General features: G+C 43.8%; 1 protein-coding gene across 6 annotated transcripts; it reads right to left on the bottom strand.

The window, feature by feature from the left end:
* Nucleotides 1-991: 991 nt before the first annotated feature.
* Nucleotides 992-23,429, bottom strand: LOC114859103 (paired box protein Pax-7-like). 6 transcript variants are annotated; one of them, XM_029156999.3, is made up of 10 exons: nt 22,905-23,424; nt 22,258-22,493; nt 21,775-21,919; nt 21,478-21,606; nt 10,593-10,792; nt 8,835-9,000; nt 7,880-8,079; nt 4,708-4,963; nt 2,818-2,945; nt 992-2,675 (listed from the first exon to the last, which is right to left on the bottom strand). In XM_029156999.3, exons 1-9 carry the CDS (start codon nt 22,987-22,989, stop codon nt 2,824-2,826), a joined length of 1,539 nt encoding a protein of 512 aa, XP_029012832.1. In that variant the 5' UTR covers nt 22,990-23,424; the 3' UTR covers nt 992-2,675; nt 2,818-2,823. The 6 variants fall into 6 exon arrangements, with proteins under 6 accessions (XP_029012832.1, XP_055366116.1, XP_029012834.1 ...); XM_055510141.1 differs by having other exon boundaries at nt 992-2,380; XM_029157001.3 differs by having other exon boundaries at nt 992-2,945; nt 4,723-4,963; nt 22,905-23,429.
* Nucleotides 23,430-25,979: the final 2,550 nt, after the last annotated feature.

Here is a 25,979-nt window from a genome sequence, read left to right as displayed (position 1 = left end):
GGAGCCTGACTGAACACACTAAAAGACTAAAAGACATTTTCCACCACCAGTCAGGCTCCTTAACTCAGCATAATATAACATCTTATGTTAACTGGTTTAGTAGATATGTTTCCACAGTGAATCTGGCCAGGACTCCTCCAACATATAAGAGGGGAGGGTCTGAGGATAAAAAATGAGGAGGGTCTGGATGGGCAGCCAAGCACATACAGTACCAACAGAGGCTACTACAATGAGACGTCAGCAGGAAACACTTGGAGGGGGTAGAAACACAAGCGGGAGCGGAGGGGAATAAATGAGCTGGTTTAGTCCGTTGGTTCCTGAAGATGAAGATGAGGAGGCAGCTCCGGTATCGGACTCACTGATGAAACACATTACAGGCCGATATTATTAGCCAATCACAACCATCTGTCGTCTCTAAGCTGATTGTAAGGTGCAATCCTCTCACTGTGACGTTCAGACAGCTGCACCGAGGTACATAATGTATTCTGAAATAATTATGGGATTTAGGGAGATGTTAGGTTTTGTAAGTGCTTTTCATTGTGACAGTGTTGAGTATTTGACAAAGCAGTCGTTCCAGTCCACAATAGCTGCGGGCCTGGTGGGTGGCGACTCCTCCTTTAATCACTCCACTCCCTGCAGTCCTCCCTGCTCCGTCACAGCACCAGCATTCACGCTATTGAAATATTTACAGCTGCTTGAATCTAGTTTTACTGAATTGTTTTCCACAAATATCCATAATCAAACCTTGTATAACAGATTTGATAGCGTTTTACTGACATGTGCTTTAAAATAAGTCCCTGATGCGAGAGGAATGGCGGATGAGATGGGAACCATCATTCTGCTCTCTCCAAGATTTGGTTTCTAAATGAGGAATAAATGATACAAAAGTCAATCTAATAAATCACAAGCATTTGGAAATAAAATGATAAAATCCGTGTCCTTAATCTATTTTACTGTAGCATAAGCGCATGAATCCACTACAACCCCTTGGTCTTGGTCCAGTTGTAGAGCTTTAATGACAGATGATGAGTTAGGTCAGTTACAGCGGACAGACGGAGGGAATAAATGCAAATACACATTTCTCACGAGTCTAATACTTCACACACTTAAGAATAAATTATACTATGGCAACATACACACAAGCTAAACAGAAAGCAGCACTAAGACAGGCAGCAAAGGACCAAAGGGTGAACGGGTACAGGTGTGCGTGTCTGTACATTACTAAAGTTGTCATTGGTTTAAATGTAGAGAAAATATTTATATACACAAAGTAGAAGTTGGACACAACCGGCATCCAGAGAGGATTCAGTGACGGTGGTGACTGCCTTTACTGAAGATCTGAGGGCCAGTGTTTATAAGGAATGAATAATTAAATCAAAGCGCTTTTGAATTGCATTGAATCATTATTAAATACATGACAGTCACATGACATCAGGATAAAAATACTATCAAATACAGAACAAAGAGTGGAAAACAAGGAGAAACTGTGGTACAGAGGCAGATCTGATTGTCAGTGTATTGTGGTGCAGCCCACTAGGACAGAACCGGTCCATCACCCTGAGCAGTGAAGAAGTGGAACGAGGAGCTTTCCCTTTGGTCCAGGTGAGTCACTAGAACATCAAACCTCTGAAGCTCGCTGTCGCTGCTCAAGTGACTCTTCATGTTCATTTTGACACTGATAAAAACTGTAAAAAGAGAAACCTTCTAAAGGATAAACACAACGTCATACAGAACTGATACCGACATCAGCAGCAAATAGCAAACTAGTAGCAGATAGATCAGATCAAAGACGGACTGGAATTAATCAGGGGCCGATTCCAAACAACAGCCGGACTCTGACATGAGACAGAGTGAAATGAAGTGATCTTTAGTTACTGGCTGACTTTACTCATTGGATGTGATGAATATGTTGGAGGCATGAAGAACATCACCCATGCTGTGTTACACACCTGGTCCAGGTGTCGATGCAGAGGACACCACCTGACAGAGGTTAACAGTAGATGCTGAATGTGCTGCTCAGCTGGTCCAGTCCGGTTCACACCTTTCTAACAGGTTTTGGTCTGCATCTGTACGACTCATTGGTCAACGTCACACTAAAAGAACTGAGAGCTGAGTCAGACTGAAAAGCTCTTCTTCGGAGCTGGAGCTGTTGAAACTTGGAAGACTTAATACAGAACCTCGGGTTCCAGAGCAGCTCCTGGCGAGCCCACGTTCAAAGGCCGTGGTTTAAATCCCAGTGAGGTTATTTGAATCTGAGGTAGCAACGATTCTCCAGAGAAGCAGCTCAGGTCATGTCTCGTCTGCCTCCAGCCAGATCCGAACATCTGTGAGTCACAGCCAGATGTGAAAGCATCACATCTGCTGAGTGTCCAGTTTCTATCTGAGAACAACATGTCATCATGATGAATAAGAAGACAAAAAGCAGAACCATCCATCCATTCTCTGGTTGTGTGGGGTGTCAATGCATTCATTCACTGTAATGTAATTCTGTGGATTTGGTATCATCAGGGTATCATAGTTTCCACTCAGTCCAAACTGCCTCGCTATATATTTGGATTCCATCATTACTTTATAGTTTTCCAGTAAAATCAGATTTGCTAAAACTGCAGAATTTAGCTGAAGTGCTTTGATTTGATTGGTCCCAAGCGGAATGTTTAAAGCTTTAATCATCAAACCTGTAGAAAAACAAATATAACAAGTATAAAAAAATCATATTGGACCCAAGAACAGTCAGTCAGTGGAACGTGCACCTTCTCACTGGGAGACTAGTGTGACTGGGATGTGCTGGTGACAAAGCGACATGTTGTTCAGACGTACTGGGAGCTAGTAGGCCTGACCCGTTTCCACCTGCAGGAGTCCCAACACGGCTGAGTGGTCGCTCAGCTTCATCCTGCGCTGACTGGACAGGCTCACGTTCTTCGCCAGGTAATCCACAGCAGCAGCAGCTGAGGGGAGAAAGGACACAAGAGGAGATCAGAAAAAAAACATTCATCATCTATCCATCCATCCATCCATCCATCCATCCATCCATCCATCCATCCATCCATCCATCCATCCATCCATCCATCCATCCATCCATCCATCCATCCATCCAAAGTAAACAAAGTAGAGAACACATTTCCATTGTTTATCCACATCCACTATACTAATGTTCCTCTGCTTGGTCCAGAATAAGGTAACTGGTGAAGGTACGCCTGCCTGCACTGTTTGTTTCCATTCACAGTTAAAGGAGGAAAGTCAGTGGCGACAATGTGTCACCGTCTGTGTGTGTGTGTGTGTGTGTGTGTGTGTGTGTGTGTGTGTGTGTGTGTGTGTGTGTGTGTGTGTGTGTGTGTGTGTGTGTGTGTGTGTGTGTGTGTGTGTTTGTGTGTGTGTGTGTGTGTGTGTGTGTGTGTGTGTGTGTGTGTGTGTGTGTGTGTGTGTTATAAGTAAAACATGTCAGTTAAGATGCTAGTGTGCAAAGAAAAGAAGCTGTCACTCTGTGTTAGGGAGCGGGAGGAAGAAGAGAGAGCACCTCTGGGTGGGCAGGTCTGTCTGCCAACATGCCAGTCAGCCAGACATTTAGCAGCAAGACCATGTGTGTGTGTGTGTGTGTGTGTGTGTGTGTGTGTGTGTGTGTGTGTGTGTGTTTCTGTTTCAGAGGGTTTAGTGAAGCCTCTAAAAGAAGCTGTTTTTTCCTGTCAACTAGGTTTATGCCTTAAATCCCTGTTGAGCAGTCACACTAAGAGTCCTCTGCTTCAAAGATAGAGGCTATCTGATAACACAGGTACACTCCTCAGCTCGTTGACAGTATGTGCCTTCCTCTGTCAGGAGCTTCCGAATTAGAACAAGAGCAGACTCAAATATCTTAAATACACTGTTAAATCTGACTGAAGGAAGGACAAGTGGGCGTGGAGAGCTGCAGTCCAACAACAGGTTTACTCTGCACATCTGTCGTCTATTTGATAGAAATACTGTTACTTAACAACCAACTCACAAATCTTAGTGTTTTACCTCACACATGCACATAAACCCCGATGTGCTCATATCTACAAATAATACAATAACCCGTAAAATGAAAAAAAAATGGAAATTAAATGAAAATAATTACAGATTTGATCGTTTAATTCCCCACCTAGTAGTTAGTGTACAGTTTTTGCAAGGTCTCATATTCTGTTAAACAACTGGGCCCTGAAGCTGGACCTGGACGTATGTAAATCCTCATTCTAGCGATGGCTGCAGTGAAGCCTGCAGGATTACAGTCTGTCAGCAACTGGGTCAGAACCTAACGTAGATTTGTCCATTCTAAGGTGGAGGACTTCAGCTGGTGGCTCCGCTGCACTCAATTAGCTGCTAAGACAGTGAAGAATGTGAGGTGGCAGACGCAGAAACAGAAACAGGATGTGAGAACTAAAATACTAGTTATTAGACCTTTAGGAGACAAACAATAGCACAAACGACTTGACTGGTGGAAGTTTTAGCTTCTGCTAAAAATAGACTGGACTCGTATCTTGGATGCAGCGATGACGCCTGTGGCTGTGCTTCTGAAATGTGGCCAATGGAAACAAACAGTGAGCAGACACCAACTCCAACCATGTCGCAGACAGACAGACGCTCGCTCCACTTACAGCTATAGTGGCTGTAAGTGGATCAATGCGTGGGTCATGTTTCGAGGCCTGACTGAGACAATGGCAGTGATGTAACTGTGCTTGAACGGTCAGCACTCACTCTGGCCATACTGACTGTATTGGTAACTAGCCGAGTCCATGCTGTAGCTGCTGTTGCTGTAGGCGGGCGGGCAGTAGGACTGGGACGACGGAAGGCTGTCTGCCGCTTTGATGGAAGCCTCCACGGAGCGCTGGCTGCAGCTGGCTGAGATCACGTTGGACGACGAGGAGTCCAGAGCGCTGTGCAGAGGTGAGATGGAGAACTCGTGCTGGGGCTGCGATGACACGCTGCTGGGGTTGCTCAGGATACTCATCACCTGCAAAACGCACAAGATGACGTCAGGTCTCAGCTGCGAAAATGATGCTGCTACAATAAATGAGGAGAAAAAAGAGTCACAAGGAAAGTGATCGGCCTGGTTTCTTATTGTGAATCCTGAATTTTTTTTTATTAAAAAACACTTCTGTGTTACTCTTCTCTTTTAAATTTTGCAGTTACAAATATTGTTTTTTTATTATATTTTAATTTGTTGTGTTGTAGGAGGTGGGACCAGGCCATGTTGCCTACAATGTGGCCAGAAACCACAGAGCATTCAGGCATCAGGGTGTAATAATCATATGCTGACAGGCTGGTGAAGAGGCCTCCAACGTCCTGATTGGTTACAAGGGAGAGTGGAAATAAAACAGCGTCTAGGACTGAGAAGGGGATTTTGTAACTGTTCAGAAATAACAGTGAATTCTTTTATCTACGTGTTTCCTTCATCAGACACAAAGGAAGCAGCAGTTGCTCAACAAGGCCACTGAACGCTTGTGCAAGCGTGTGTTTTCCTCCATTGCTTTTCATTGTCCCATATATTTCCCTTCTTAAACCGTCCGCTTGGTCTCACACATCACAAGCAGCTCCACGCGCAGAAGGCAAAAAGTCAGTTCACTACATGACAGACAGATGAACAAGGTCAAACAAATCGCGCTCTAAATGTAGAAACATGAGCGTTTGAGGTTCTAGTTGTTGGTGCGATGCAGCATCAAACGCCTACGAAGGAACCAGAGGCTTAAGTCGGTTCTACCCACTCAGTCAGGCAGACAGCAGCCCGGGCTGTTTGCAGGAGAACACACTGGAGATAAATAAAGAAAACACATCCTGCAAACATTCCATCAGTGGCTCGGATGTAAATTCCTCTGCTTCTCTGGCAGCTTTCATGGGCAGGTCTTGTCTTTTAATTATTTATTTGCACTAAAGCTTCTTGCTTTGCTTCTTGCCAAACTAAAGCAGCATCTGTTTTTCAGGCGATTTCTAATTAACATCCTCTCCCTGCCCCCACTCTCACTGCCTCATTACGGGCATGATGTAAATATGTACTCATCCTTTTTGATTTGTTGACATGGGAGCGTGCCAGTTGACAGCGTGCCCAGTGAAAGGGCTTAGCACGGCACATTTTAATAGCAGCTGAGACTAATATTAGACACAACACGCGTTTTCAGGTGCGTGTCACAGTGTGAACTGCAGGCTGCTCCAGAATGGGGCTGCTCTGATTTACATATTTTATGGGTGAATGTGTCAAGATTCCTGAATAAACTGTAATTCAACTCTCTCATATTTTGCTGATTAAAAATTGTTTATTGGTAATGTTAATGGCAGTGCCAGTCTAGCAGCCGGGTGTGGGGGGTAGGGCAACACCAGAGGTCCCCCACAGCCTCCCACCCCCACCTCCTTATCTCAGGCCGACAGTTGTCAGAAATCATGAGCAGAGGCCTGAGTTAGCGAGGCAGGCAGGCAGGCCTGGGGATATGGATCAAAGCGAGAGCTGGAGAACCAAAGCAGCTCTGATCCTCCAACACTGAAACCCACTCTATTCCAGCCGTACTTACCCTCCCTCTCTCTCTCTCTCTCCTTCTCTGTCACCCTGACATGAAATTGCAAGCCAGAGAGCTCCACCAATCCAAAACAGGCTAAATCTTCCTCTAACAACAAACCGGGGAGGGAAGGAGAGAGCAGGAGCAGGAACGCTTGTGATGTGTTGATGTGTTGGGGTCACTGTGGGAAGTAATAGTTTAATCCTCAGTGGTGGGTCACTAAGTTGTCTGACCTGACAGAAACAGATTATTGGCCCGGCATCACTGGCTGCCTCATGAAGAAAAGACTGCGACTACTTAGAGGAAAATAGATTTATGGGAATTTGTCAGAAAGTGTGGTTGAAAATAAAAAGCTTTATTTTGCTGGCTTTTGTAGTAGGAGGAACGTTGTAACAGCCCAGACGCTGAAGCTGAGAGGCTTTCTATTTATACATGCAGCGTCCGTGTCACACTGTCATTTTGTCTTCCTGTCAATACGACTTGGAATTGGCTGCACACCCCACATGAAAGTCCTGAATATTTTCCCATTCAATTTAAGAGGAGGAGGCGCAGGAGTAGCATGTGTGAATTACATTCCAAATGCAATATAGCACTTTCAGATTGAATTATTGCCCGTCAGACATACGTATGGTCTCCCTGCAAATTTGAAGTGGGATCTTAAGAAACGTACCCTGAATTGTTATCTGGAGAAAATGCCTGGGAACATGATGAAAGGGTCAACAGCAGCGAACCCATAATGGGAAAGCTGGAGCTGGCACTGGGAGCCGTTCAGATTAGACCAGAGGACGGTAAACAAAGGCTGCGTCACTCACCGGACCACATGAATATTATTTTAACCAAATCAATGGACTGGTGCAGCAGATAAGTCAAAACGTTCTGCCTCAAGCTGATAATCAGTAAAACGACCATTTTAAGGAAAATGACGGCTGAAATGTTTGGATCTATTTATGGGTGGAACATAAATACATGAAACATCCACGTAATGTCTGATACAACAGATTCAAGCAGGAAGCGAGAAGCCTTCGCATGTTTAGTCACCCACCAGCACAAGCACATCATCAACAACAGAACAAATGAACACTGTCTGATGGAAACAGTGACTAAACCCAAATCATTGTACATTGTAACAAGCTCAGGTAGGTTTCACTGATAGACATAAGCAGACGTCTCAAACCCAAAGGGAGGTCACCTGTCTCCTGACTCCTCCCAGGACTGTAGTTAACTAAAACTAACTGTTAAATAAGCTGAATCAATTCACATGTAGCTGAATGTGAATGTCAGCTTTTCCTTTGCACATCCTGTAAAATCACTGATTTGTGGTTTGATGAGACCAGTTTGAGGCGCCAGTCATCAGTGTTGCAGTGTGCTGAACCAGATTCTACCTGTGGGCCGAGCCCGTTGCTCACTGGGTTGACGTGGTTCCCAGGCGCCGCGGAGCCCATGAACGTGTCCGAGTAGCTGGAGAAGCCGTGGCGGTTGGAGGTCAGGCCATAGGTGGCACCGCTGTCACCGCTAGGCAAAGCCGTCTGGTGCATGGTTGAAGGAGGCAACGGTTGGGGCCGGTGCACTGTCCCACCATTCTCTGGAGAACAGAACAGAGCAGAGTACAGCACTGAGAACCGACCACCAAAAACAGCTGCACATTAGCATTAGCGGAGGACGAGGAAGGGCCTTGTTTAACAACAAGTTATCATGTAAAGATAACATTTAATACTTTTATCTGAATACCTTATAAATGATCAGTTACTGTTCAATTAAATACAGGTATGAAAAAGTCATAGCACAAAATGTGACAAAGTGTGAAGTAACGGACAAAGTGTGGAACCGACAGGGAAGCGCTGAGGAACAAAAGGGCATCTCCATCCACTAAACTCGATGAGAAAAACCCGTCCAGAGTCACACAGACTGATGGTGAGTCCAACCAGCCACATAACAGGAAGATGTACAGACGAGCAGATGTGAGGAAACAGTCCAGTTGGAAACACACCAGGCGAGTGACATGCTTGGGTTTGCATGTGTGTCTAACTAGTGAAGTCACAAGCAGCTGGAAGGAGAGCGAGCGAGAGTGAGGGAATCCTGATGGCCGCAGGCCCAGGAACGAGGGTGCCGTGGGGTCACACAGATTGTAATGAAGCCTATAATGAGGAGGTGTGTGTGCTGGTCTCTGGACGGGGACAGAAGTATCACTCCGTGACCAGATCAGCTCAAGCTCAGTGAGGGCAGGTCAGCGGGTCCCAGAGGAGTGAGTCGGACGCGACGAGGGACTGATGGGCAGCCACATGTTTACATCCGCACGGCGTGTGGTGATGAAGATGAGTCTGAGTTCACCCACGTTACCTTGTGACAGGGCGTTGGCCGAGTAGCCGGCCTCTGGAAGCTGGTACGTGGGAAGCGTTGCCATGGCTGTGGGAGGAAATCCACCTGGCAGCAGGTGGTTGAAGGCTGCCAGCTGATTGGCTCCTGCTTGCTTTCGCCACCGGGCCCTTCGATTGCTGAACCACACCTGAAGAAGAAGAAATCAAATCAAACTGCCGTTGGATTTGCCTAAAGCTCTTCGTCCTCTTGTTGTTTCATTTCCTTGGACCGAGAAAATTAGAGGAGGTGATTTTGCCCGGAGGCAGAACCGTGGACTCGTTATACTGGTGCTGCTGGTTTAGTCCATTTTTCTTCAGTCTTAATTAGTGCTTGTGTTTATATACAACCAGTCATAACAATTCATAACTCTTGTTTGTTGATTTGCATCATTTCTATTTTGAGGAGGACGAGAGCTTTGACTGCTGCAGGTCACAGCATGATGACAGGTTTCTTACTTATTGTACTATTGGTACGTTTGACAATAGGCACTGTATAATTACTGCACGTTGTAAAAACTAACGAGCTCAGATCAGGCTGCACTGGTCCTACACGCTACAAATAAATTCTACGACAACTAAGAAACTGACGTGAACAAGGAACGTTTAAGTGAGATCTTGTTACTAGATAGAACACAGACACTACTGTATGTGCTGGTATCAGAGCTAAGTGGCAGCGTATGGACTGGTTCTCTGCACCAGGTCGAGTTCTGGTTGTCTGGACTGATCCATGCTGGGGATTAAAGGTCCTGTGGGACCAGGACACTTGTGTGATCTGCTGTGAATGTCAATATCAGTGGTGGGAATGAAAGCTATGGGAAAAACAGATTCCAGCCAAGATGTTGGGAGTGAGACCGTTGAAGAAATGGAGCCCCCCCCCCCCCCCCCCCCCCCGGCCCCCACCTCACAGACCAGCTGTTCCTGAAGCTCCACACTATTTTTTTCTCATTGGAAAACTGTGGATGCCTCAAATCTGAAGCATTATACCATATTTATTAACAGCTGATTACATGTATATATTATGTGTATGTGTATATATTATGTATAGTATGTATAGTAGTGTGTATTTTTTCATACACATACTTATGCTGCTCCTTTTCTACTTACTGTTACATACATAACGTATTGAGTTAGAGAAAAAAAGTTCATTATTTCTGTATGTCCTGCACATAGAGTGCTATCCAAAATAAGGCTGACTTTTAGTTTTTGACTTCAGAAATGGTCACAATCAACAACGAGCTGAGCTGCTTTTGGCACCAAGCAGATCACATAAGGCTCAGGATTGGGAAATGGTGAATATTACTGAATGTGGAAGTTGTGGCAGATTTTCTATTTGTATATATTTAATTTATGGTTTTAATCAGATGTTATAATGTAGAGCTGTTACAATAATAAGGCTCAGTAACAGGAGAACAGTCGTCTGGGCTCGTTCAGGCTTTTGGTTCATTACAAACACAACTACTTAACCTGAATATTATGCATGGAGCTTTCTTGTCCCATGTCTTAACATTCTAATCTGTACATACTGTACAAAGCATCCACAGCCGCCAAACTCATCACTAACACTAACATCATCCAATAGTCATTACCAGACTCAAACCTGGCAGGTTTTAGTCCCTATAGCTCTGCTCACCACCACCGTCCCCAGCACCAGCTCATCATTAGCAGAGGTAAAAAAAAGCTCCTCCATCTTCAGGTGTATCAGGTGGGTCCACAGACTGTCAGACTGGTTGAGGGTTCCTACCTGGACTCGGGCCTCTGTCAGCTTGGTCCTTTGTGCTAGTTCCTCCCTGGTGTAGATGTCGGGGTAGTGGGTTCTTTCAAAAGCCTTCTCCAGCTCTTCCAGCTGCTCTGCTGTGAACGTGGTCCGACTCCTGCGCTGCTTCCTCTTCAGGGGGAGGTCTGGCTCTGACTCAACATCTGACATTTCATCTGTCCGACTGCCTGGAAAACACACGATGACACACAAGCTAATGACCTTTGTCAACAACATCATTCTACAATATGAACACCTCACAAGGTTTGCTATAGAACTCCTCTGCTGTGAACAAGACGGCTCAGAGCAGGATGTACTTCCTGAGGAGGCTCAGGTCCTTTAACGTCTGCAGCAGGATCAGCTACTGGGCAGGAGAAGCTTTAAAACACAAACTAACACAAACTAGCATGATGTTTGAATATGGGCGGATGAAGTAAGTTGTCTGTGAACTGGTTTCTCCTGTTCACTTCCTGGAAACCTTCCTCTCTCTCCCTCTTGTTTCTTATTGCCTTTAAGACACAGACACTCAGACCTTTTTACTTTCACACAGTTTTGGCCGTTAAACCAGAATAAAAGGAGCAGATCAGAAGCACTTTGACAGAGAGACATATGTCATCAGACTCAATAATCGCATCAAACTAAAGGCTAGAGGGGAATGTGCGGCTTGTACAGGTAAGTAGCATCCTCATGTGCTGTGACACTAAGTCATTGTTTGATATCACATATAAATCCATCACGTGCAGTGAATTCTCGGCAGGAACTGTGAAGTTGGTGATGCAGCACAGGGCGACAACTACAGGGTCGACTCCAGTTTAATTAAACAAGGAATTATGGGATTAGTGGGAAGCTTCCATTACAGGCCAGTGGAAAAGTATCAAGAGGAACATCTCTGGTTCCCCGTGGGTACGACGCCCCCTCAGCCCTTCAAAGCTCCCTCTAGAGAAGCCTCAGTGGATTACATGTGGCCACAGGACATGCTGCTGCATTAATTAAATTAGTTCCCTCAGTGTTTAGCTGCTACCAAACCTTGTTTCTCCTAAAATCCAGGTAACGTCCATAAGTATTGATCCAGGTGCACAGACCATGTGCCTTTATTGCCTGCAGACCAAACACTGGCCTGGAAGCTGAGTAAGGGTCCCAACGCAGAGACCTCACTGGAGGCCGCTGCAGATCCTGGATCTGCTTCCTTCTACGATGACAGACATCAGTACAAACAGGACGTTGCTCACAGAATATTTAGCTCTGAGGTTCAGTTACTGCAGGTGTTTGTCCCTTTAGTGACTCGTATACTTTGCTAACTGTGCGTTTGTTCCCTGCTTTGATGCCAGTGGAAGAGGAGCATTAGTTCTGACTCTGACCTAGTTTTCGATTACCCTTTTTTCTTTGAACCTCTTTCTGCAGAGGAATATGTAGCGTCTGACAAACAGTAGCCTCAGCTCCCACTGACACCTCAGATAGACCAGGTACATCTTACATGAATTACACAGAAGTCAGTGCCGTGTCTAGCTGTTCATCATAGCAGGACCTGGCGGTTTTGGTGCCTGCGTCCTGAGGTGGCTGCCTGACACAGGAGCACGAGCAGCTGCACCACAGGATCATGGCTGCTTCGCGGTCGCTTAGATGGCAACACAATACGGATCCAGGACAGAGGAGAATCAAGTTTGACAGAGGGTCAGCTCCTCTCCAGCTGATAATGCAAAGCAGAGATTATGCTAATGAGACCGACGCCGAGAGCCGATAGAGGGGCTGAACCTGGACTTCACCACATCCCTCACTGGCAGAAGAACAAGACACACACCCCCACGTACACACACACACACACACACACACACACACACACACACACACACACACACACACGCACCCACGCATGAACAGACACACACACACACACACCCACACACACACACACACAGACACACACACATACACACACACACACACACACACACACGCACACACGCATGAACAGACACACACACACACACACACACCCACACACACACACGCACACACGTACACACACACAGGTTCTTTCACATTTTATTGTTATTATTTTTCCTATGACTCCAAATTAAATTTAAAAAAAACAAAAAGTATTATTGTAAATGTCTGAACTGTCATTGTCTTATCTTAACAAACATATACAGACACAGACACATAGAATGGAATTTTTGCAGCAACCAGTATTTTCAATAGAGAACAACATTTATCTGTCAGTAAATGCTGTGGGAGAATCCATGACAAACACATCTATTAATTCAATTAAATGGCCTCACTCTGAGCTGAGCTGATCCACCTACCAGGGGAATTGCTCTTCTTCAAATGTATGTAGATACCAGATAATGTTCTGTATATGTGGATATGAAAATGAGCTTAAACACTGATACAAAGATTCATTCACTTAAGGATGAATTCCTCTTATCACTGTGACGTTTGTTTCAAAATCAGTTTTAAAACTGTGATTTGTGACTTAATATTTTACTTTACTACGTCTGTTAAAATCCCGTTGCTACGTTACATCGTCAAATAATCTAATCTAATAACCTAAAATTTGTTGTGTAAACAGATTTATTGGATCATGTTTGTGTGTGAACGTGGTGGTTCGTGTCCTTTTATCCATTTGCTTGAGCTACATATTAGTTGGTCACACAGTTAATTAATTACCAACAGTCACAGAACTCAAGCTATTGAAATGTGATGTAATTAAAGTCTAAAGTAAGCAGAGTACATACTGTATGATGTAAAATCCTGGGCAGATTCTCTACTTTGACCAAGACGACAGAACGAGCTGTGTAGAACTGCATGAAGCCAATAATGGCTCGCTTCCAGTATGATCACACTATGGATCTGCTCAGATCAACAGGACTCAACAGCTGATGCATGTGTTTGTACAACTGCCTGTTGATGAACTGATGCTGATAATGAGCTTTAGATTTTCATTATCTACTGAGCTTTAGGGCAGAACTGAACCTGTTCAACCCAACTGCTCACTACTGACAAAGAACGGCTAAATGCTCTAACATGCAGCCGTTCACCTCTGTACACAGCACATAGAAACCTACATAAACAATCAATGAACAACACTGTTCTGGGTTTGTAATTTGATGGACTGGACAGTTTCTTCTACGCATTCCCATCCACTGCCTCTTACTGCTTCGCAACTGAGCAGCTTCGACTGGAGGTGTGTGAATGGAAGCAGAGGCAGTTTGACCGTGGTTATTGTCCATTCGACGGCTCTTTCTGGTCAACTGCTTCTGTGAGAAGTGAGCAAAGCCCAAACAACAGAGAGCAGGGAACCTCTCGGGCCTTTGAGGGCCGACAGAGGAAGCACCGCAGGGGGCTGTTGACCATGAAAGCCCCGCTGCACCGGCAGGGCTTCAGTAAACACTTCCACACTGAGTCACTAAAGCCGAGCAGTCGAGCAAAGTGCCGTCTGCATATTTAGGAATTAAGGAGGTCAAATGGTTGAGGCATGACATGAAACTCTTGATGGGCTGAGGCTCAGCACAAAGCAGCTTTTCTCAATATCATTTTGGCATCATAGCATCAAATCTCAAATCTGAGTGAAAGGTAGAAACATCAGTCATCTTCAGCATAACTACACCAGTTGACTTCCCATTCTCCGCTAGTGCCAATGTCAACCACCCGTTTACTGTAGGAACATTCACGGTAACGTAATAAGAAGGAAGCAACATCTACTGACAAACAGTTTGTTCCACTCTCAGTCTCTGCTGAAGCTTTTATGCATGCATTCAGAACACACATAATATCATCCATTCAATTATAGCTACAGTTGCATATTTTACTGAAATGCAATGAGTTTTATTTCTGATTTGAAGGTCTGAACACTCGACTAATGAGGCTAAAGCCAAAGTTTTAAAAGTTATTCCACAAAGACAAAAGAAAGTAAAATCAATTCTGCCAGTTGGCGCGAGGAGCTGCTCCATCATCAAAGGCCTCACATCCAAGCCAGACGGGCAAAACGGAGCCGGAGCTGAGACCAGAATCTGCACACGCTCCCATTCACGCGCTGCAGCATTGTTCCCGCCTTTGTTCCAATGCAGCTCCATACAATGGCATTTAGTCACAACAAATGCAGCAAAAGTGTCCAGTAAGCAGCAGAGTGAAGGCAGCGCAACGTAGGCACAATGTTCAGGCAAAGATTTGGGAAGAGAAATCCCAACTTCTGCTGTTTCAGAACCAACCATGTAGTGGAAGTTGTGCGCTTCGCTCTGAATGGACTGAACTCAATCCAGCCCACACAGAGAAGCGGGCTTTATCAGGCCTTATGTCTTAGCAAACTGCTATTAATGCAAAGTCTTTATCTCCGTCCTCCCCAGGCGCCGGCAGGCGTCTTTATTTAGCAGATAAAAATAGCCATAAACAAAAAAGTGCTGACTGTCAATATAAACACTGATAAAGATTAGAGCTACGAGCAAATATAATAATAAGAGGCGCTTTTAAGATATACGCGACACAGCAAAGCCCTCAGTGGACAGATGCAGGCTTAAAGCGGAGAGAGGAGGAACACAGTAATCTCATTTTGGAAGGAAGTAGATTAACAATCGGACCAAAGGGAGAAAACCAAGGCAAGTGTTTGCCGACGCTCTTCACAGATTCTGCTCACATGCATGAACTGATTAGTTTGTAGGAGAATAGGTGACTTTTCATCTGCTGCTTGTCTTAAAAGGAAACGGTAAATATTATATGATGGCGACGCCACACAAACAGCATAACACTGCGGTGGTTTAAACCAAACCAGGATCAGTTATAAAAGACAGAATGTGTTTGGTTAAACACCAGGAAGAATGAGAGCCTGAACCTTTAACCTAAACATATGAATAAATAATAACTTAGTTTTATTTAAAACATTTAAACTGAATCACTGGCCTCAAAATGAAGCATGTGTGTGTGGAGGGGGAGGTCACACTGAGCTGACCTGATCTCTAACATGAGTTGTGGAGAAAGTCAAAGCCTGGGCTGGTTTTGGCTGCTCGTGTTTCCTGCCTCTCAGATGAACTGAAGCCTTTACTACACAAGTCCAGAAGCTCCATGTTCTGTCTCCTCTCCCTGCCATCATCCAGACACCTGCTGTTGGAGGCACAGGCCTCACACCACAGCAACACAGCTCACCCTCCCACCGCAGATGCACATTCATCCCAGGCAGGAACCTTGGACACGCCGATCAGCTCTGCAGCGCGGAGAGGCTTCCTTTCAGCGCTTTGCTGTTGTCTGACTCAATCGTGTCACTTTGAGGGAGTCTATTCAGAGCTATTCATGCGTCTGCCCTCAGGCCACAATGGCCTCCACTTCAGAAACTGTCAGACTGCCTGCCTCAGGCCTGCGGTTCCGATTGTTTCCTTTTCTTTAATAAACTTAGAGGAGTTCATCAACTTCTTTAATAGAAAATGTAGGCAAAAGAAACCCACACTCGCCTCCGAGCCTCCGAGTCCACTTGGGACATTTGTTTTCATCTTTTTTTCTCAGCAACTGTTTGAAATGGTTTGCTTTTTGAAAACTACTCGAGCTACAAATGCTAAACAATCCTGACCTGAAACAGGTTTGTTTATTTCCACACATGTAATGAAATTTATGCTACAGTTGATTAATTGTTTTTGAGTTGTTATTTGTACAGTGTTTTTATTTCTCTGACTATTATTTAGACAGATGCAATGGAGGCATTTTGATAGTGATATTAAAAAAAATAATTTGACATAACTTTTTTATTGTTTTATTTGATTTATTATATTTTTATTCTCCACCGCAGAAGCATCCACAACTAATAATAATAATAAAAAACTGAATAATTTGAGTTAGGAATTTTAACATTTTAATATATTTAGAATAATAATTTTATATTAAAAATAGATTATATTAACATTTGTCAAATGAAAAACAAATAAAAATATGTCAAGAATCAAAAATCAAGGCAAAACAAAAATAAATAATATATTAACTGCTGATAAGCTGTTATGTAGCTATGATGTTGTCACTTCTATAATTGAAATGTGAATAATCATGGTCCAAACACCTTAAGGCCTAGACAACTTTATCTGTTTTTGAAGCAGTACAGAAAAGCTTTTACTTGTTGTTGGTTAATATACATTGAAACAGTAAAATCACAGTAACTCCAGAACACGTTAAACTCAGGAAGCTCAGAATCTGCCTCCCTCTGTGGCAGCAGAGATGTTACGGTCGACATGAGGTCATCATGACTGGTGTCTGTCATTTAGAGAAATGATGATGACATGTTTGGCATCTAAATATAAACTCTAGTGTTTGACTCATAAACGTCGTATAAGGAACCAGTAAACAATCACAGCCCAAATCCACACACACCCACAGCAGTAACACAGCACGGTGACAAACCTCATGTGGCTTCGACCTAGCTCTTAATCCTCTGATGACTTCACCCAAAGGAAGAGTGAACAGAGCAGATGTGATCAATTCAATGTAATATTTAAAGTCCCACCAATGACAACAGAATAAAAACCAAAGTCTAACTCAGACCAATTCAAGAAGCAAACAGCCAAAGTTAAAAGGAAGCGCCACAAGAACCTCCACCTCATCACGTCTGTCATTCTGCTTGGTTGTGACGTTACATAAGATCAGCTGACGGATCCCAGGCTGTGGTTGAGGTGTGACCAAAGCTTAGATGCTGTGTTAAAGGTCACTCCTATTTGAATCCACGTTTGTACCTTGAGTAGCGTAAGCGCTTCTGCCTTCATGCTTCAAGAATTTCTCTGAATATTTAGGGTCATTTTCCACCAATTACACTGGATGGCTGCTTTGGTGAATGTGATTTTTTCTTTGTGTTGATGGAGAAAACCATAAATAGGCCAACTAGATCTGAGCACATCTACTAAACCTGTAGAGACGTGGACTAAAATATTTCTACTGCAAAAGCAAAAAGCTACACTTGTTTGAGATGATTTTAAAAATGTAACTTTCTCATGCTTCCTTTCCATATCTGTCTTGAGACAACGGCTTTAATAAAGGTCATGCTCTTTCTTTTATTGTGGAGCGAATGTGAGTTTACAGGTTCCTATTAGGAACATGAATATTTATATTTATTCCTGCAGTTTGAGGAGAAACAGATAAACAAAACCTATAGTTATAGACCACCTATAGTTGTCTATATGATGAGAATGGATTTACAAGTTTAAATGAATCTCATGTTCTTGGCAGCATATGTAGATGTGAAACATTTCACGCATTGGACTCTCCAGCAGTGAGAAACCTCGTGGAGGGTTTCTCTCTCTCCGGCCATATGAGTCGGTTTAAAGCAGATGTTTGGCTGACAAGTCCTGTAATACTGGTAACGAACGAACCAGTAAAACACCAAACGATCAGTCAGATCAGATCAGATGATCAAAATGAAAGAACCAGCACCAAAATGATTATTATAGAAATGTAGGTCACATTTAGAGCAGAAGCACACATACAGAACCAGACAAGGCCTGGAACCCAGAACTGACACCAATACCAATCACTACAATGTGCAAAGCAGAAAACCAGTAAATAACAATCAGGAACTCAGGAACCATGAACCACGAGCAAACACACTAACAGGAAGCACTTAGCAAAATAAAAGTCACTGCAAAAGCAGGAAACTGAGGACGAAAAATCATCATTAGCACTAAAAAAACGCATGTAACGGCAAACAGGGACTGTAACAGATAAACGATGGAACGAAGCAGGAATTCAAAACTAACCAAAGTCAAACTACACTAATACAAAGAAAGAACAAAGAGAGATGGAAGGCAGACACACAAACCTATGGGGTACGTCAACAGGAAGTGGAGCTACTAAAACTTTTCATGTACCTTAAATATAGGTGTTTTGCAGGACAGCTGGGCGGAACAGTGGTCCCACACGCGACTCAACAGGAGGTGATGAGGGAGGTGGAGGTGGGTGAGAGTCACAGTAATTGTTGTGTTTTTGTGTTGTTGTGTTGTTGTTCAGATGTTGATGTGAAGCCGAGGCCTCGTCTCCCTGTTTGCTTTGCTTTCATTGGTTGATCGGTTTCCCATCGGTCACCGCACCAGATTCTTGGCATTTGTCGGCACAATAAAAGGAGGATTAAGGGCCGGCTACTGAAGAGTCCGTGGCAGAGAAGGGGCTTCTATTCTTCTCTTCAAATCCTCCTCCCCATTCTTTGGCTCCCTTTTATATATATTTGTTTTGTCAAAGACATCATTGAAAAGTTCAACATGCTACAAATATAAAAGCAAATCGAGCAGAGACCTCTGACTGAAACATAGAAAGAGGCATTAAAGCAGAATTTAAGTATGTTTTTTTACAACAATTACAACAATGTGAATTAATTATTTACTGATGTAAACATTGTTGTTGCCAAAATGTAAATGATTAATTTGATGCTCAGATCTATAATTGTGACTAAATAAAAGGTAGGATGTCTGCAATAAAATAAAGCTGAATTTCAATTTTAGAAACATTTTCGTATGTTGTCTATAACCAGATTATTATATTATGTTGATGTAAATAATAAATATGGAGAAATATTTATATTTCTGAGATTGAAGATTTAATAATATGAAACATAATTTAATTAGAACATGAGACAGTTGTCTAATGTAGTAAAACATTTTCTCCGTGCTGATGCTCGGTTCCTGCTCGGCTGCAGTGGGTCTGACAGTCGCAGACCCACTGCAGCCAAGTCAACCTGCTTGTCATTCAGCATTATTAAGAAATGAGCTGTAATTAAACCACAGGCGCTCCTGAAACGTGGCCTTGTCCCCCACCGTATCAGAGCCTCCTGCAGCCTCCTCCATCCCTCATCAGGCCCCTCTTTAACGCAGCATCAGCTCATTATTAGCTGCTGCCTGCCTGAAACAAATGCTTTAAATGTATGTTTTAAATGATTTAACGTCAAGAGAACCAACGCAAATCCTTGATTTAGTCCAAACTTGTTCAAAATGGTAAAAGTGAGAAATAGAACAAAAGCAGATAGTTTAATTAAGCTCAATGACTACATACTTTGGTGCTGATGATACGATTGTTACTGTTCATCTACACATGGTTCATGGTCTGGTGTTGTTTTCAGACACATCCCTTAAAATGTGACTGTGAGTCTGTGTTTGTGTGTGTGTGTGTGGGGGGGGGGGGGGTTAATCCCAGTTTAATACACTGGTGCAGAGCCCAGGACCAAGGCTGTGATGATTGTGTTATCTCAAGCCAACATTTGGGTCTCCCTCAATTTCAACCCAGCAAAATAGCTGTGAGAAAGTGGAGCTGCAGCGGAGTGAGCGTGGCTGCCCGGGGAAGTGATATTAATAGCTGCAATAGAGCTTCCCACACCCTGCGCTCACTGCAAAGCGGCTTCTCATCACTTTCACGGGATTTGTTTGAAGTGCTCTCTCCATCCTCACTGTCAACCTCCTTTTCTTTCAACCAGGCTTATTCTGGCCTCCAACACTGACACCGATTTCTTCCTACTGTACCGCAGGTCACGCACGTCTAGGAAACGTACAGCGACGAGATGATGATGATCATGATGATGATTTTAGTTTGACAAGACAAACCGTGAAGCATCAGTTCATGTGCTGACACATTAAAAGTCAAAAGAAGCAATGTATGGGGATCTTACATGTCTTATACAGTATGTCTGTATGTAAATGTTTTTATGATAATTTAAAATTAATCTAATTTAAACAAAATATTGAAATCAGTATTAAAGACTTGTCCTATATTTATTTAGATTTAACCAATTTATTCTTTGTAATTATCAAATGCAATAATACAACTATTAGATTGTTTGCATTCTTACATATGAGAACAAATATGAAAAATGAAAATCGCACCATTGCTCTCTCTGGAATCTTTTATCAGGCTCTAAAACAATCGAGTTAAATCAAATGAAATGAATATTTAAAAACACAATCCAAACATCACGGGAGGAAACCTTCAAATCTCATGAATTTGCGCCACGGGCTGCGCACAGCGAAGTGAGCCTCTGAAAGATGAAAGTGAAAGGAAATAAAAGGCTCAATTTAATCTGCTTTAAAGCCCTTCAACAGAACGCATGTGCCTGGGACTGTGAGAGTGAGGGCTGATAGGGGATAAATATATTTCTTACCATGCCTTCAAGCTATTACACCCGTCCCCAACACAGACGCCTATTCAACAGACACCGGTTTCATTACCAGCTGTAATAGGCTAAGTCTTCAAATTATGAAATGCCAGATCTGGATGAGAGAGAGACAGTGGGGCTCATCTCACGAGTCAAGGGGGGGGGGTCGATTTGGGGGAAAAACGTGTCACCAGCGAAACTAGTGAAACCAGAGAAACCAGTAAAACCAGAGGACCCAGGGGTCCGGAATCTTCCCAGGTCCAATCTAACTGATATCTGAACAGTGATTACAATTGTGGTTATAATTTGCATCAGTGCTACGCTCGGTGTTTGAACATTAAATTATTCTTGTATTATTATACAGATTGTCTATATTTTCTTTGTATATATTTTTTTCTTTGGGTCGTGAATTATTCGCTCAGGCCTCTTAAACGCTGGTTATTTTGTTCAGGCCTCCACCGCAAATAAAATCTTTCCTCGTTGCTCGCCTTGAAGCACCTCCTGATAACTGCGCCGTGAGGTCGCTGCCCTATAATTGATATTGACTGGCACGTCGGTCATCTGTCGGCATCGCTTTCAAGGGAGCGTTTAAGCAGCGCCACGGGAGCCCGATCCGGCCCAGCGCTCCCCATCATAAATAATTAAGCGGCTGCTGTGTCTGCTGGGAGAACAGCTTAAAGGAGGAGACCAGAAGCGACAAAACGCCCGTTTAGGCCCAATTTATTTACAATTCTACGCGCAGACACCAGAGAAAACAGCAGCTGTGGGCTGTGGTACCTTTGTCACCGAGGATGCCGTCGATGCTGTGTTTGGTTTTCTTCTCTCCGTCCTCCTCTTTTTTGTCACACTCATCCTCATCGTCTTTTCTCCCGAACCGAGCTCGGAGCACGCGGCTGATCGAACTCACTACGAAGATAAAGGCAGATTTAGAGCGCAAAAATAATAATAATAATAATAATAATAATAATAATAATAATAATAATAATAATAATAATAATAATAATAATAATAATAATAATAATAGTAACTGTCTTCGTCGTCAGAAAAGGTCAAACGTAATTAAAGGCAGCTTACCAGAGGAGGCCTCACCTGAAGGGACTGTGCTTCTGTCACACACACCGTCCTTCAACAGCTTGTCCCGGATCTCCCAGCTGAACATACCGGGGTTGTCCCGCTTGTATTCCTCTATTCGCTTCTCCACGTCCGGCGTGGCTACCTGCTGCAGGTGAAGAACGACCAACGAACAGAGAACAAAGCAAGATGGGCCAGCAAGCTAAAATAAGAAATTATGATGAAGTAAAACTTATTAAAAGGACTGTTATTGTTTACCCTTAATGTACTTTATTATAGTAGTTAGTTGTTCTTATTGCATTTTGCTGCTGGTGGTCTCTGGTGTTATTGAACAAATTTCGTTGTATCACTACAATGGCAAAGTCACCCTTTATCTGTAGTAGTAGTATTAATAATAATAATAATAATAATAATAATAATAATAATAATAATAATAATAATAATAATAATAATAATAATAATAATAATAATATCCCCTCCGCTTACCCTGGGCTTGCTGCCGCCTATCGCTCCGGGCCGGATCGAACCGGTCTCCTGGTAGCGGCAGAGGATCTTGGACACGCAGCCGTGAGAGACCCGCAGCTGGCGGGAGATGACGCAGGGCCTGATCCCGTGATGGGCCATCTCTACTATCTTGTGTCGGATGTGGTTCGGAAGCGGGCGGCCGTTGATGAAGACCCCTCCGAGCTGGTTGACCCGTCCCTGGCCCAGAGGAGTGGACACTGTGGACGAGCCAAGGTCACACTGTGTGTGCAAGCTACCGTAATTCATCTATAAATGGAGACTTTTGTAAAAGATGCGTATTGCAGTGGTTCGGGTCTAACCCGACCAGACCTCAATAAATGACACGGGTACCTCCTCTTAATAACAGTCTATTAACTTAATCCGTTATTTTCTTTTCAATTGTAAACTCCTGGAGAAACTCCACTTCAACAGATTAGAACCAGTCCAGTTCGTTGGCAAATATTCACTGGATGGCACGTAAATAAACTTCACCAGGGCCTCAGTCCGAACAATAAGATAATATCCCTAAACCCTCATTTCAATGCAATCATCTCAACGTTTTCATGAGCTCGTGTTTCCTCCACAACCGTCCGCTGCGCCGCTGGAGGAGGCCCGGTTCCGGCTCCTACCTTCCAGAGGGAATCCGGTGCGGGGGTAGTTCTGTCCGGGAGTCGGGCGCATCATCCGCGGTACCGTCCCTGGCAGAGACGACATAGTGGAGCGAAGACGACGCGGAGGACGCGAAGAACAGGGCGGACGCCTTAAAAGCTCCAATTAAGTGTAACCCTGTTGGTCACAAGAGTTCGGCGGAGAGAACGAGGCTAAGAGGTCCAACGTGCAGCGAAGGAGCGAAACCAGAACATATTCAGTCTGAAAGTTCTTAAAGTACGCTGACGGGCGGTGTAGTGGCCCGTCTCTGACATTAGCTTATTTAAACGGCGGGGAGGCTGGACTGCTTCACGTTCCCGGACAAATCTGGACCAGGCGGGCTTGAGACGGGGGACGCGACGAACGCAGCGATAGGTTCCTGGGGTTCTTCTTATTCGAGAGGAAAACGCTCCAACAAGTTTTAGCGGCCAATGGGAGCGCGAGGAGGACGGCGCGCGCACATCAGCCGCGCGCCGAGGCCTACGCACCATACAATACACGGAGCGCGAGCTCGTCAGCAGCCGTCACAGCTGGACACCTGTCAGGGATCTGCAGGATCATCAACAGCTGGAGACGCAACGCGGGCGCGCGCTCACAGTTTTGTACGCTTCGCTCTGGCAACAAGAGGCTGCTCCTATAATAGTTCCGTTTGGTTCTGAAGGTTTTCCCCGGTTCTGCCACTTTACGGATGCGAGAGTCGAGATGCACGAGAAAAAAAACAGCATAGCATTAAATACGAATGAATGTAAAATATATACGTCTACAAATAAACAAAGATTAGGAAACGAAGGAAATAACTGGAAAAATCGCGAACAACAGTAAACTGAGCGTATTAAAATTTATTTATGATCTAATGTCATTCCATAATAATTAAACTTAAAAACACACACACACACACACACACACACACACACAAATAAATATAACCATTCAATGACTGAATAACCAATCAATGAAAGCAAACCTATTTGAAATACTTTTCTGTTTTTCTTATTATTATTGCGATCTACAAGATTACGGCAATGAAATAGGAATCACTGGAGAACCATTTTAAATAAAGAAGCTACAGTTCAACAGTTTGATCATTTGATGTAATTGCTGACAATAAAATACGAAAAAAATAGGATAGCGCAACAGAAGACAATACAAAATAACAGAACACAACAAACCATAAGAACATAAAATCGCGCATGAGACAACACAGCAAAATAATATTATATATCATCTAATAACATTACAATAGTGAGTGTACATACATGCACAAATCAATTTATCATTAAACTAGTAACAGTGTGATTAAAAACAAATAGACCAGTGAACCAGTATTTCATTAGTATTAATCATTTGATATTATATGGTTAACATTCTGCTAGAAGTTCATAAACACGCTGGGGTGAACCAGTGAAGGTAGTTCTGAGACGTTTTCTCATGGTGAGCGTCGTGTCCAGGCTGCTGTTCACCAGATGTTGCCTTATATTTCACTTTTCACCACTAGAGGGCGACAAACCCCCAACATGTTCAACATGTCCGAACAGGAGCCGGGTCCTGTTTGCTCCAGAGCCATTGACTCCAGAAAAAGGCCACATCCCAACAGACCCATGTCTATTTCAGCAACAGGCTGTATTGTCCATATCTTTATAAAGTGACTGAATCCATCTGTAGGCTTCAAAGTCTGTAGCTGAACAGAAAGACCTCCACTTATTCATTGTCTCTAAACACTGACCAAAGTAAAAATACTGTAAATCTACATAATGATTGGAGCCAGGGAAATAGATCAGAGTCAGGGAGGACGTGGGTTTGATTCCCTGCTTCAGGTTAACTGAGGAGTGGATGGTTGTGGATGTATGACACTATGATGGACTCAGAACCTGCCTCACCCCCATGAGAATGAAGCTTCAAATGAGCAGTCAGTAAAATATAAAATATAAGCACTTCATGGAAATAAGAAGATAGTCTGAGCCACCAACAAAGCTGAACATGTGGACATCTCACTGGGCCGCTGCAGCCCGGTTCTGTTCCTCCTCATCACCACGCAGTGATGTGGGTCGTCTCGTTGCTGCCCCTGTAGCAGCCTGTGTTACGGTCATAGGATGCACCTGAAAATGAAACTGTTCAGAAGAATGTCAAAACACAGAAAGCATCAGGATAACAATTAGGAAACAGAAAGGCAGCAGCTTAACGATATCTACCAGCACCTCAACACAGTAAAAAGAATAGAATACTGGTTTTCTAACCCGTAACTATGGAGCAACAGACAACTTCACCTCCACACGTCACTGAGGATCGCTGACATTAGAAGCTGACAGACTTCAGGACACATCAGGAAGCAGCTGAAGCGTTTGCCAGCGATGAGTTGAATGTGTGCAGCATCTTTTCGTCCCACAGCCTCTGCATCATGTGATCGACTGGTTGCTTGTTTCTGTCGTAATCGATTAGACTGGGCTCCACTTTACTCATGCCCACAAGAAAAGAGGCTGTGTGAGCTGCTGTAAAGGGCCACGATTGGTTTCACTTAATCGATCTTGATGTCAGAGCCGTGAAAAGTGAAGCGTCTGATGCCCCAAAATATCTCAGTTCATCAAACAGCAAAAGTCCGAAGCTTTCATCTTCAAACACAGAAGCCAGCAAGTTCTGGACAACAGGGAACAAACTAATGCTACAAAAGGGCCTCAAACATTGGTTCAGAAGCAAAACATGAAACCAGGTCATCATCCATTCTCGTTACTAGTTCATTAAGAACCATGCTCCTGCACTTGTAAAGAGCTTTAACTCAAAGCACTTCAACACTCCATTCACATTCACCTATTCACATACACACACAAACACTGGTGTCAGGCACTGGGGGCACCTTGGGGTTCAATGTCTTGCCCAAGGACACTTCGGCACATGAATCGAGGAGTGGAACCACCTATCCTACGATTGAGGGGCGACAACTTGAGCCGCAGCCAGTGAAGGGTTACGGCTCGGTTCTGATGGTGACACAGGTCCAGGTTCAGTGTGAAGCAGCCTCCGTCTCCTCAGCCTGCTGCATCTTTAACAGTGTCAGAGACCATGAA

This window comes from Betta splendens, chromosome 7, assembly GCF_900634795.4.
Source record: "Betta splendens chromosome 7, fBetSpl5.4, whole genome shotgun sequence".
NCBI lineage: Eukaryota > Metazoa > Chordata > Actinopteri > Anabantiformes > Osphronemidae > Betta > Betta splendens.
This window is presented reverse-complemented; position numbering and strand designations above follow the sequence as displayed.